General features: G+C 37.4%; 1 protein-coding gene across 3 annotated transcripts in view; it reads right to left on the minus strand.

The window, feature by feature from the left end:
- The window catches only part of CHN1 (chimerin 1), a 208,984-nt gene that overhangs the window by 80,354 nt on the left and 114,074 nt on the right, over positions 1-14,556 (minus strand). For 2 of the 3 annotated variants that reach the window (XM_044242376.1, XM_044242375.1), the window contains one exon: positions 6,373-6,661. In XM_044242376.1, coding sequence (XP_044098311.1) covers positions 6,373-6,661 — 289 coding nt within the window. Of the gene's footprint in view, positions 1-4,319; positions 4,344-6,372; positions 6,662-14,556 lie in introns of those variants that run through there. The other variant, XM_044242377.1, reaches the window with a different exon arrangement.

Consider the following 14,556-nt stretch of genomic DNA (forward strand, 5'->3'; position numbering starts at 1 on the left):
ACTTTCCTTTCTCAGTCTCAGGACATTGTATTAGGGCTTTGGATTTGGCTGAATTCATAAAATGTACTAATTTGTTTGTTCATCTGGTTAGTCAACAGCTATGTATATAAAATCCAAGGTACCAAATCAGAGGTGAACCAATACTAGGGGACTTAAGCCTTGAAACTGGGGTGGAATGACAGAATGTCATGTTGATTTCTGATCCACAATTCTGAAAAATTAGTATGCTTGTCAACAAAAGTGTTTTCTGTCATCTGTTGGGCTATTAGAGAAGCAAACTCAAATCCGAGTGAATCCAACTTAGTATGTACTAACCTGTGACACCATACAGACTATATAGACAGGTTCCCTCCTACTAGCAAAATCCCTAAATAAGGCAGAAACAATAAAATCATTAACATGGAAGTTCTCTGAGGCAGGGCTTACATCTTGACCATCTTTTATCCCTTCCAGAGCCTAGCCTGTTTTCTTACAAACAGGAGTTATGCGATAAATGGTGAGTTAAATGCAATTAATTTTGATAGATGTTAGTTCATGGAGATGGAAGAAAAAATGGGGCTATTTCTGCAATTTTATTTATTTACTTATATAAATATAATTTATATATATATAAAATTTATATAAAAAGGTTTATTTATTTATTTGAGAGAGAGAGAGAGAGTACAAGCAGGGCAGACGGAGAAAGGGAAGCAAACTCCCTGCTGAGCTGGGAGCCTTATGGATCCTGACCAGAGCAGAAGGCAGACATTTAACTGGCTGAGGTACCCAGGTGCCCTGAAATGCTTTTAACTTGCTTATGTTCCAAGATAATTCCTGAGTAACAAAAAGAGTTTAATGATACAGACAGCTCATGGAAGACTATTTAGAAAATGAAGTGTGAAGATGTTAAGGCAAAGGAAGGAGAGGACTTGCCTAGCTGGAGTTAAGGGAATTGTTAGAAGTCAAGGGAAATCTGAGAGATGCTAATGGGCTCCCATGGGATGCACATTCAATAAAAGTTCACTGGCAGGCAAAGAATCTGGAACCTTTACTTGTCTTACATTCAGGGAAAAGTAGTTAAAATATTGGTCAATATTGAAGTACAAATAACCACAGAAAAATAACAGTTTAACCTTAAAATTCCTTAGGACATTATTGGGCAAAGACACATGCCTCCTGATTAGACATAATTAGAGGTGTCACAGCATTAGTAAAAGAGAAGCGCCACTCTTGGATGAAGGAATTAGGAGCCACCAGCTCTCATCTTGCGAACCTGGAGGGCACTTCAAGCAATGAGAACACGCATCTTGAAGAGAAATCTGAAAATGCTGTTCCCAGCATGGGCTGGGGAAGCAGTACTCAGACCCATGAATGGGCATCTGGTTGACGATCGCTCTGATCACAAAGGGCAGTAACGTATCACATACAAAGACCACTTTATAAAATTTCATGAATACTCATAACCACCAATGTAATGGAATCCACTGTCCTCATTTTAGAGACTGAGATGAATTGGGACCCAGAAAGATCTAGGGCCTGCTCAAGATGACACAGACTAATATATACTAATATACTGACTATGTAGGTTTTTTTTTTAACTCTACTTTTTTTTTTTTTTTTTTAAGATTTCTTTATTTAAGCAAGAGAGAGAGCATGCAGGGGGTTGGAGAAGAGGGAGAGAAAAATCCAAGCAGATTCTGTGCTGAGCTCAATCCCATGGCCCTGTGTTCACAACCTGAGCCAAAACCAAGAGCTCAATCCCAAGGCCCTGCGTTCACAACCTGACGCTCAACCCACTGCACCACCCGGGCGCCCCATAACTCTACTTTATTCTTTAGAAGGATATTTACCGAGGACAAACTCACAATTAGAAGTTCTGCAGGGCAACTGCTGTCTTCCTCATAAATTGCTAAATTGGCTTTTTCATACAAATAGGTGACCCTGGGCACATGTGGCAGCTCTCCAAGGGCCTGTTCATCCCTGAAATGACCAGTCCCAACCTTGAATGAGCTACAGGGGAAATGTGAGTGTGTAAATTTGACTAGGGGAGAGAGGGATAGATGTGGATAAAGGCAGCGCTAGGAAGGAGATGAACAGGAGGAGCAGAGGTTCGGGAGGAATGAGGAAGGGGGAGGAAAAGGACAGGTCTTAAAAAGTGGGAAAGCACAAAATCAAGAAATCAAACAGCTTTCTAGAGACTGCTTCATGCTACCCACTCCTCTGGTATTGCTGTTTTTGTAATGATTACATTTAAGTATGGCTTCCCTGCTGATTTCTACATTGAGATTATATGGACCCAAATAGCTTACTGTATATCTAAGTATATCTGAAGCACAGTAAAAACACTTAGAAGAGTTGCTTTGTGGGAGAATAAGACAATTGGTAGATCAGAACAACTGTGCCCCATTCAGCATTCCCAAGGATATACAATCCCATCACTTTATGGAGGTACCCAAAGAATTCCAATAATTACGGCGGTTCTTTGGCAGGGCCCTGGTTGCATTGCAACTTCAAATTTCACAAGGCTTTTCAATACATACACAATGTGGTGATCCCCAAAAAAGTCTTTAAAAAGTAAAATTTAAACGTGAAAGAAATTCCTTAAGAATAAATTAATATGACAGTATGCCAAGCATCACACCCATCCCAAACTTCCAGGGGAAGAAAAAAAAAACTACACAAGCACATGCACGCACACGCACGCACGCACACACACACAGAGGTTATTTGGCCTGGTGCAGTTCCATAAAACCAATAAATGGATTCTGCATACCCTTGCCATTGCAGGACATTCTAACACGTGAGAAAATTTCGGGGCTTAGAAGATTAAATCCAAGTAAAGAGGTTCTGGCAAGATTCAGAATTCTGACTCAGTACAGTTTCTGAAATGCAGATTATATATTTGACAGTTTATATTATTAACAGTTATGAGGCATTTTTTATAGCATGGCTTTGGAGAATTTTAAAATTACATTAATAATAAGTAAAAATCAGCATAAAAATTGTTGTATTCAGCTCATTCGTTCCGTATCTGTTGAAGTGAACATACTATATTTACTACTTGGAGAAAGAAACTATTCAAAAATAGTTCCAAGATAAATTTTTAAAAAGCCACTAATAAAAGCTGGGCTTATGGCCAGTCTGGATGCTAAAGTTAAGCCATTTTAGAAGAGAAGAAGTTTGGCTTTTCAACATGCTACAACTTCATGATTAAATTTCTCTCAATGTTTTTTGAAAAAGAATTTAAGTTTCTTACTGATATTTCAAGCTGGAGAAGCAACTTAAACAGCTAATGAAAAAATGACATAGATGTCACTTGAAAAAATAATATTCCCCCTCACAACAGGCCATGAAATTTCTGAGGGACAGCTCAGGATTCACTTCCTGCGGCAACAACTTTATGGCCATAAAACCATCCTGACAACCTTCCACAAAGCATAGATGCTCAACTTACACCTTAAGGACTGGAAAAATATATATATACATAGAACTCTTATCCTTCAGTTTTAAAACAATGGAAGGCCTTAAGAGATTATCTGGTCTAGAATTTCCCCAAGTGGATTTCATGAAACATGATTTTCCTAAATAATTTTGCGAAGAGTAGTGGGGTAATCCAGGTGAGATTGGGAATACTCTTGGAGAGTCATAAAACAGGTTATTAATAATAGGTTATTAGCGAAACTCGGAAGCCCAAAAAAAGAAATAGGTAAGTTTTTTAAAAAAAAACAGACTTGGTTTTTTAATCAAACCTATTTGAGCACAGAGCCCTTTTTGCAGCAAATATTTATAATGAAACTCTTGTAAAATTATACTGTCTTATAGAAAACCCCTTATCTGTGAAGAATCTGAAGTCCAGAAAGGCTAGGGGATTGCACCGAAAAGATATGATTAGTTGGTGGAAGCTGAAAACAGAGCTCCCATTTTAGGACCCATTTCTAGTGCTATTTCTAGTACCATGTTCTCTCTCTTGTACAACACCTACACTCCCTGAAGCATCACAGACTATAACAAGAGCCACATCTTGAGACTATCTAGTCCAAAGCCCTCTTATTAAAGGTGGGGAAATACAGTCTCAGAGAAGTGAAGCAGTTTGTCCAAAGTGACCCATGAAATCAATTCCCGTAGGAGAACTGGAACCTAGCTCTTAATTCCAACATCAGGCACCTTTCCACGGCAGTATACTAACTCCTGCAACATCAACGCTTTTGCCTCTGAGGAAAAGGCAAACCCCTCACGGACAAGAGGGGCTTTAGCTATTCAGGACCCAATAAAATATTTACTAAACCATACTTGTGGCAAGAGATATTTTAAATCAATTAAACATGATTGTCTTTACTTACAAATGTCATCAACTGTGACAGGGAATCAATGTGTCAAGCTCTTGAACAGGTCATCATCCCTGTCCTGTTGGATGACACCTATAAATAAAATAAATCTATTTTTGAGTGAGTAGATTTTAAGCCAACTAGACTTAAGATGCATGCAGTTTAAAACAAAGAATAATTTTTAAAGTGATGCATAATTATGTACTGCTGGCGAGAACTAGTTTCCAGGCCCAGCTCTTTCACTCTACGTGGCTATCACTGGTCATCAGCGCAAGACAGTCCAGGCAGCGTAACATGGGTTGTTGCCAGAACACACGGGGGCTCATGGATCCTAGAGCTGAAAGGGTCCTCCAGGCATTAGCTGCCTCAGTGTCTTTCCTTTGTGAATGCTATTTGCTTGTTGTAGGAGGGACAACCAAGACCTTAAGAGGTTAAATGACTAGCCCCACGGGGAATAGCTGAAGTCTCTTAATGTTGAAAAGTATATCCAGAACGCATTAGCAAAGGTTATCATTAGGCTGATCAACTCTAAAAAACCCACATGCACACACTGTAAAAATATTTCACAAATGTTGACTTAGAACATTCTATCACAGCTGCGTAAAATATATTTTCAGTGTTAGAGATATTTAAATACAACCATTACTGAAAAAGGCCATGAATGGAAAATAACCAAAAGTGAGAAAATGGGAATTAGAGAGTGAAAAGAACAATATCAGATACAGCACACCTTTTAGGATTCTAAATGCTGGTTACTTCCCAAAAAGATCTGGGTTCCTAACAAATGTGAATATATGAAAACCATTTTCTACAATCTCTAATTTCAAATGTTGGTTTCTCTGTAGCCACAAAGTGTCACTTTGAGTTAGACTGGCCAAAAACTAAAATTGAGTTTTAGTTTTAGTTTTAGAACATTTTAGATTCCCATACTCTACCTAAGTACTTTAAGACAACTGGAAGTATTTTAGGATGCCACCTTGAGGTAATATGGCTGTTAAAATAACATCACCACCAAACTGGAGTGCTTACTATGTGCCAACCACTGTTTGATTATTTCACACATATTATCTCCTTCAATCAATTCTCACAACAACTTGATTATTACTACAATTTTGCAAAGAAGAACATCAAAGCATAGAAAAATTAAGTAACATGAAGTAATTCACGCAATGGGTAAAATGGCAGAATTTGCATACAATTCTATTTGGCAATCCAAGCTCAAATCACCATGTAACACTGCATTTCTTTAACATGGCAACTAGAGAGTCTAGAAAATATAAGAATGGATTAATGCAATTCCAATTAGAATACATAAAATTCTCCCACCTACATCCCACACAATATAAAACAACAGGAAATTCTCTCACTCTTTTTTTGAGGGATAAGGAAGCAGCTAGGAACAATTTTCAAAGTAAAATAATATTAATGCCAAGGAACTGAAACTTACTGTTAACTTTAAATATATTACAAGATATGCCAAATGAAAAACTTAAATTGTCTTTTAAAATTAAAATAAATCTTTCTGATTCAATTACTTTTTAAGAGTCCAGAAGGAGATAAACGCTCCTGTTACTCAGGACTGACTGATTCTCGAAACAGTATAATAGTTATTGATAGACTGAATTTAATCCTAGGTATTTTAAAGTATGGATATGTATCATTTTGCTAAAGAACAGAACTATGTATAAAGGGAACAAAAAAGTAGTTTTGATAATTATGCGACTTCCTCAACTTCTCGTGTCATACAGCTGTCTTTTCTGGATTACAGTTATGCTTCTGACTCAAAGCCCTGAACTTTTTTTTTTTCTTATCAGGGGACATTTTTTTTCAACATAGTTTTGAAGCTGTGAAACTGATGAAATAAGAAGTAATATGGAACACAAACATAGACCTGATATAACTGAACAAGAATTAGATATACGCAAAGCTCAGCACCACCAAAACCAGACAGTAGGGAAAATGCACATCTTTTTCAAAGCTCTGTGGAGCCAGCCTCTTCTGGCGGTCATGGCTTGTTCATACAGACCCCGAACGGAAGAAGATCAAGTGTGGTTTCATGGTAGCTTACCCTTTTCTCTGACACCCCATCCTGGCCTGTAGAATCTCTCTCATCATGTGTCTCTTTCAGGACTGGCATATGTTTTTGGTATGCTGGCTCTCTGTTTAAGGTTGTGTATCCTATGTGCTCATAAATTGGGTTTATCGTCATCTTGGCAATGTATTCTGCTGCCTTGGTTTCAATATAGAGAGTAATCAATCCATCAGTCACCAGATCGTGGATGGACTCAAAGCGCTTCTCCCCAACGAAGTGCTTTCCATCGTAGTACAGCCTGAAGTTTCTGGTTTGACTTCCAAATCTGCCTCAATGAAATGGGAAAGATGTTTTTAAGAAAAGTAAGCAAGTGAATTCTTTCGGAAAAAAAAAAAAAAAGAACAAAAAACCCCACTATTGCTTTGTTTGTGTGTGTCTCCTTTGTTAAATAAACTGTGGCTATATCTCTATGAATCGTCTGGAATATAGAAAACAAAACACTTGCACACAAAGAATGAATTTGCAACAACTAGGAATAACTAGCCAGAAGCACGTCTCCTCTAGAAGGAAAAAAAAATGTTCTTGTTTATCTTTTTAAACCACTTCATTGTCCTGTAGGAAAAATAAAGCTCATATCCTATTAGAACACTTCTTTATTCAATTGGTCAGTTCCATCACAGATGAAATTCTATATTAACATGTTCTCAAGTTGATCAATAAAAATATTCAACATACTATAGATCCCAGCGTTTGTTTCTTTCAGTGCGAAAGCTCCACTCAGGGCTCAGCTAGCTATGATGCCAGTAACCATTTAAAGTAGAATGGATTCCAGACCCTGAGCCATACAGTAAGGCAGGAGGGTAATTCTGTAACTGATGATTCACAGACCTGTATATCTGAAGCAAATAATACATTATATGTTAATTAAAAAGAAAGAAACATACTTTTGTGATTTCTAGCTATGGGTCAATCACTTGCTCTTCCCTATTACATAGTCATTTTTCTGTGTCTCTTTTTTGAGTCTAAGCAAGAAATATTTGAGGTATATATAGGGCACAGAAGTCACTGTTGGACTCTAGAAATTCTGTTCAGCTTTGGGTCATGTTTTGGTGACATACTTTAAAAACTGTGGAGAATAATGGTTTAGTTTTATGATAATTTCAGCATTTTGTTTCTTGACTTTATGAAAGCTGATGCCACAAGGTACCAAGAGCCAGGATTATGGTCTCCCAAAGGCAGTCCCAAGTGAGCATAATTAAAAAATGAACAAATCAGAAAAAGTATATTTAATTTCATTGTTTAAAATACACAGAAGGAGCGCCTGGGTGGCTCAGTGAGTTAAGCCTCTGCCTTTAGCTTGGGTCATGATCTCAGGGGCCTGGGATCGAGCCCCACATCAGGCTCTCTGCTTGGCAGGGAGCCTGCTTCCCCCTCTCTCTCTGCCTGCCTCTCTGACTACTTGCAATCTCTCTCTGTCAAGTAAATAAATAAAATCTTAAAAAAAAAAAAAACCAAACACACAGAACAATAACAAAAACAGAACAGAGGTGAACTAAAATACTAAAATAATACCCTGTTTATACTAAAATAAAGTGCTTAATTAGGACTGCAAACCTATGTAACAATATTATTCTGGTATTGGTTATATTCCAGAAGAACAGGACTTAGCAACTTAAGAATCTACTTTTAATGTATCCTTAAAAAAGGAAACATTTTTATAATGGTCCGAGGTATCTTTGTTTCTGTAGTTCAAATTGAATTTTAACAATTATTTAATCTACAACCCAACATTCTATCCATGATGGTCCTTCTACTAAAATAAAATTTATCCATGTTTTGGTTCTTTAAAAGCAATTATATTTTGATTTATATTCAAGTGAATGATCCATATAATTCCAATTTCCCATTCTCCATTTTACTGTAATGTTACAGACATATTTTTCCTGAGTAAACTTTCACTATAAGTCTAAAAAATTAGAAGGTCAGATTTCTACACCAAAATTAAATGTGAAAGTTTTTTTCAGTTTAATAGGCTGCTTTTTATAATTTTTTTTTTTTTGCTACATACTATCTGGTTTTGCAAAATGAATACAGAAAGCCACTTTATGATTCTTACAACAATAATCACTCATAATACTGTTTAACATGAAGTCCTTTCATATTTCAATTGTATTCAGGGTCACTTCAATGAAACATGAGGCCATTTTACTCCTTCAGGGGTTTATGATTTTACAGTGCATATGACAAGCTAAAGACCACCCAAGCAGTGGTGGCAGGCATTTGTCACTCGAATTTCTTCTAAAATCTGAGCAGGATGGGACTGTCAGGCAGAAGGGAAGATGGCAGGCTTGGCGTCACTTGAGTTGGGATGGTTAGACTGATAAGAGCAGAGAAGTTTAGGAGGCTTCACAATGGGCCTACTCCTAATCCAGCCAAGGAGAGGATTTCCTAGCTACCTCTAGGTAGCGGGCAAAAAAGACTAAGTCAGTCAGTTTGTCCTTTTCTCTTATCATAGCAACTTCAAGAGACCCTATGCAAAATCCGCAATTCCTCCTGAGACTGCACTTCAACTCTGGGTTTCCAGTTCAATCAAACTTTAAGTCTTAAGGGAGGTGATCAGATAATGAAGATAACTCATAAAAAGTTGATTTAAAACTTGACCTCAAAGGACAAGAAAATGAATTTCCATTTTGGAATTGTGATTGACTTTTTAAGAAAACTGCATTATTTTTACTACCGGAACTCCACACTTTGTCTACCCTGTATCTCCTTTCACTTTGGAAGTTACATAAAGACAGCATCACAGCACAGACCGACAGAGTCCTCTTCTCTCCTGTGATTTGAAAGGCATGATAGAAAATCTTTGAGGAGGATGGGGAATGGATGTGTTTCTTCGACAGAAAAAGAGCCATAAAAGGAGAGATGACAAATCTAAGGGCAAAGAAAGAATCCATCCTTGTAAAAATTTATCACTTACAGATTGTCATTTATGCAACATTTAACAACACACCCAAGAACTCTGGTAAATATTAGGTGGCTCATAATAAAGTTCCTGCTCCCTTGATTACCTTAATAGGAAAGAGATATACATAAAAACAAGTCAATACAAACACAAGATGAAACACTGAATTTTATTTATTTAAGAGTCTATTTTATTATTTTTTCAAAAGTAAACTCTACCCTCAAACTCATGACCCCAAGACCAAGAGTCACGTGTTCTACCAATTGAGCCAGGCAGGTGCCCCAAAATGCTGAATTTTAAAGAGTTCATCTTTAGTTTGATTTCTAAAAAATGATCATAAAAATGTGTATACCCTTACATGGAAGAGTTATATCTCTGTGGAGTGATTCATGAAACAAGGGAATCCAAAGTCTCTCTCACACCATGAAAACGAAGGTGCTCACTGCTTAGAAGGTCTCAGAGCTACTGCTTACGTCCAAGTACAAAAGCACCTTTGCATATTGAAATAAGGTTTGACCCGGGAAAGGGAAATGTGGGGCCCTATGTTTTAAATAGAAAACCTTAGGTTTTGGGATCACACAAAATAAGTTTAAATCCTGGGACTGCCACATTTTAGCCGAGTGATTTGAGCAACTCGTTCTTCAGATACTGCCTCTAGAGACCAGGAATAGCATCACCTTTCTCCAACACATGGCGGTGAGGATTACATAAGCATATTTAAGTGACAACTAAGTACACCCAGGTTCAATGAATGGTGGGTAGTTCCCTTTCTCCTTCCCTGTTAGGCCTCTGCAGGGAATGATGGAACACATATCAAACAATGACGTAAAAGAGAAGAGAGAATGACTGCATTGGAGGGGGCTGAAAAACTAACTGCAAATACAAATGACTTGTCCAGGACCATCTCTGCGATTTCACAGTCAACACAAGGCAAGGACAAGCGCTCTGTGAATTTCTTCTATGTGCCTGAATAAGCTTATACCACCTGGTTGAACAGAGTGGAACTACAGCAGAAAGCAAAGAGGGGAGGAAGGGAGAAGCAATGAGTCTTTGCACAGTAGCCTGTGAGTCAGGTCTCTGAATTCAAAGGCGAAAGGTCAGTCAACTCATCCATACTGAAGGCAGGACATGTGAAACGGTTCTGGTGACATGGGCTGAATTCCACATTATTGGACAGTGATTTGTAAAAAACTGCTAAAACTAAACCATTTTCCTCCATTTTTATAGGAAAATCTTCCTTTTCCTCTTTTCTTATATTTATTACTTGCATCTGCCCTTGCTTTTTTATAGCTGTTCCCTCTTTGGTGAACATGTTTGAAGCTGTATATGACCAACTCTTAGACCCAGTTAGAGTTCAACAAAATTCATTTTTTTCACAGTGGTACTGTAGTTAACAAAGAGAAAAGAGAGACTGGGATAATCTGCTTTGAACTGCTACTGTTGTAGCAGATAATTACCACTTTCTAGAAATGTCTTTTTCTCCAGTGATTTCAGGTTTGGGTTTTCATGTTTTAAAAAGCTGTTTAATGCTATGCCCAGTTGTATTCAAATGAATTTCAAAATATATAATTCCAACATCTAGCTTTAAACAGTGAACAAAACCCTTAATAGCATCCTTTGTATTTTTTTTAGAAGTAAATTGTACTAAAAAAATTCAATCTAGAGGTACAAAGTGATGAAAATATGTATAAGGAATAGCCTTTGGGATTTTACTTTACTTCTTCTAAAACCAAGAATTAGTTCTGATTTGAGGTCAAAGTATTTGAAAATATCTCTTCAAAGGAAAGCTCCAAGTTAACACATGTTTTCTCTTAACAAAGAAACATACACAACACATTGTCTAAGTTAACAATAAAATGTTAGAACTATTTCCAGAAACCAACATGTAAGAACAATTTCATTTGTCATAAATACATATCTGTGTATTGTTTACCAAAGTCAGAGAAGCTAATCTAATGATAAAATGCAGGAATCTCATAAATTTAATTGTAAATACACCCTTGAAAGGAAAGATAAAAGAGAGACAAGAACATGATGAGGCACTGAGTTAAATACTAAAAACTGAAAGGCTTAGAAAGAGAGAACATAGCCACATACAATTTAAAAATATTTTTTCCATTGGAAACCTTTGTCAGGATACTACAGTTGTCTATCTGGTCCTATAGTTTTGGATGGTGGAACAGGAGAAAAGTATTAAAATACATGACCTCATGAATATATTCCCTTGGCACAGTAAATCATCTTCAGTGAACAAGGCAAGCCAATGTGCCTATCTAATCCTCTAAAGGCAGTACCAGTCAAGCTCTGGAAGGTGGAACTGATAGATGAGAATGAATTGAAGGTCTGCTTAAGAAGCAGTGAGTTATTCCCCCCACTGTCTCCAATGCTGTCTCCAGTGCCATCCCTTCCCCCAAACTGGTGGAAGACTTAAGTCTTGTTTTCTGGATAGAGTAAAACAAGGATGTTGTGAACTGAGGGACATCAGACAAGAGTTGAAGGGAGAGGTGCTATCCTGAAAATTAAGTGCAAGTTTTACATTTTGAAGACTGAATCCCCAGGCTTTCTTTGTTGCCAGAGTCTCAAAAGGCTTGCACTTTTCATGAGCGGAGACTGGAAGATTCTGCTCTGGGAAATCTGATCCTCCCAACTGAAAAGACTTAAGAATAGAAACATCACCCTCTGCTTGGCTGCTTTCTTTCAAGCTCTCAGAACTACCAGTCAGCTTTTTAGTGCCAAGTAAACTTAAATGTGAACAGTTAGCCAAGGACCACCTGACATCTGAGGAAAGACTGTCTCAGGAAGAACAAAGATAGACAAACAGAATGAGAGAAAATTGAAGGAGAAACACTAGGATACTATGAAAGAGGAATAAATATAGAATGCATAGAAAAAATGAAGATGGCACGGATGAGGACTCCAAAGGAAGAAATGAAAGATTAAGTCGAGAAAATTTTCAAGAAGAGCAATAAGATGGAAAATAGAGAAAAGAAATGAGACAGATGATCAATCCAAGAAGTCCAATATCTAAATAATAAGAGCTCTAAAAACAGAGACAGAGGAAATAGAAGGGGAAGTCCAAAAAGGTAATTTAAGTCCTCTAAGTTGAAGGACACAAGTCTATACGGTGGACGATTACAACGGGCTCACACCCGGAAGGCAGACGTGAGAAGGCATTTAGTGAGTCTGGCAAATGTAAATTAAATCTTCAGAATGGTAAAACCCAACAAGTCTGATCATACCATGTACCAGCAAGGATACAGAGCACCTAATATAACCAGCACCTGGCATACTGATGCATTCCCTATGACACAGCAATCCTATTCCTAGATAATGTCCTAGACAATATGATTATATGGATTAGGAGGCACATACACATGTACACTCACACCCTAACAGTAATGTTCTTAAACGCCTAAGCCTAAAACCTACATATCCCCCGTAAAACAGAAAGAAATATAGTACACATACGGTGATGGTTAATTTTATATGCCAGCTTGATGGGTATTTTCAGATGAGATAAACTTTTAAGTCAATGCACTTTGCATAAAGAGAATGATCTCCATAATTAGGTGGGCTCATCCGGTCAGTTCAAGGCCTGAATAGAACAACACCTTGGCCTCGCTGAGCAAAAGGGGATTCTCCAGCAGACTGCCTTTGCATTTACCTGCAACACCGATCCTCCCATGTCTCGGCCTACCAGCCCACATTGCAGATTCAGACTTGCCAGTCCCCATAACCACGTAACACAACGGCTTCTGATAAATCTCCTCCTCTCTGTATGTGTACAGACACACACACCCTGTTCACTCTATCTCTTTGGAGAACCTTGATTAATAATGAAATACTATATAGGAAGGAAAACAAACAGATACATGCAAGAACATGGATGATTTTACAAATATCACGGTGGAGAAAAAAGAAAAAGTCACAGAAGAATACACACAATATGGTCTGATTATATAAAGTCCACAGTCAGGCAAAACTCAAATGTATTATACAAAAATATGTATACACGGGTGGTAAGACCATAAAGGAAAGCATGAAAGACATAACTATAAAGCTACTGCAGTCATTAACTCTTGTGTAGAAGTGGGGGATAATGACAAGCAAGACAAATACCGGGACTTTCTGGACCACCATGAATGTATCTTGTTGTGGCAGGGATTATGGATTTACACATATTTATGTGTCATCAATTTTTAAATTGTATTTGAATTTTACACACTATCCCATATGTTTTATTGTATAATAAATTTGTTTCAGAAAATATAGCATCTAAATGACAAAGATTTAATCTAGAAGAAAAAGCCATCAGAAACAGATTCCCTCTAAGTGCTTTACCCCATAGAACTTAAGAATATAAATTTAAATATTTTTAAAATTTTATCTTAGAGAGATAGAAAGTGTGTGCATGAGTGCGGGAAGGGACAGAGGGAGAGACTCTCAAGCTCATTGTGCTGAGTGTGGTGCCCATATTGGGCCCTAATCTCATGACCCAGAGATCATGACCTAAGCCGAAACCAAGAGTTGGACACTCAATCAACTGAGCCACCCAGGAGTCCCTTAAGAATATAAATTTAAGGGCACCTGGGTGGCTCAGTGGCTTAAAGACTCTGCCTTTGGCTCAGGTCATGATCTCAGGGTCCTGGGATCAAGCTCTGCATGGGGCTCTCTGCTCAGCAGGGAGCCTGCTTCCCTTCCTCTCTCTCTCTGCCTGCCTCTCTGCCTACTTGTGATCTCTCTCTGTCAAATAAATAAATAAAATCTTTAAAAAGTCTGTTTAAAAAAAAAGAATATAAATTTAATAAACAAATTTAATGATGAGTTTTTAAAAGAATGAGGTGAGATTACAGAGCTAAGAAAAAAAAATTGAGTACCAATATAATTACTACAAATCTAATAAATAACTAGAAATGACAGGAAATAGGATCAACAAAACTGAAAGGCAAATCAAGGGTGTGGAGATAAGGGCTCAAATAATCAAATGAAGGGCTAAGGAAAAATAAAAGGGGAAATCAATTGTAATGTACATGGTAAACATAGAAGATTAAGACAATCCAACATAAAAATTGTGCCTCAACTTGAGATGCCAACACATGGAACAGAAAAATTATTCAGAAATAGAATTTGGGCAATGCTCCAGCAAGGGAAAAAGGAACTGAGTCTCAAGACTGAGAGAACACACTGTTTCATGGATGAGCTTATAAAAAACTATCAACATTAAAACAAATCCTGGTTTAAATTACTAAATTTGAAGA

This window comes from Neovison vison, chromosome 3 (assembly GCF_020171115.1).
Source record: "Neovison vison isolate M4711 chromosome 3, ASM_NN_V1, whole genome shotgun sequence".
Taxonomy (NCBI): Eukaryota; Metazoa; Chordata; class Mammalia; order Carnivora; family Mustelidae; genus Neogale; species Neogale vison.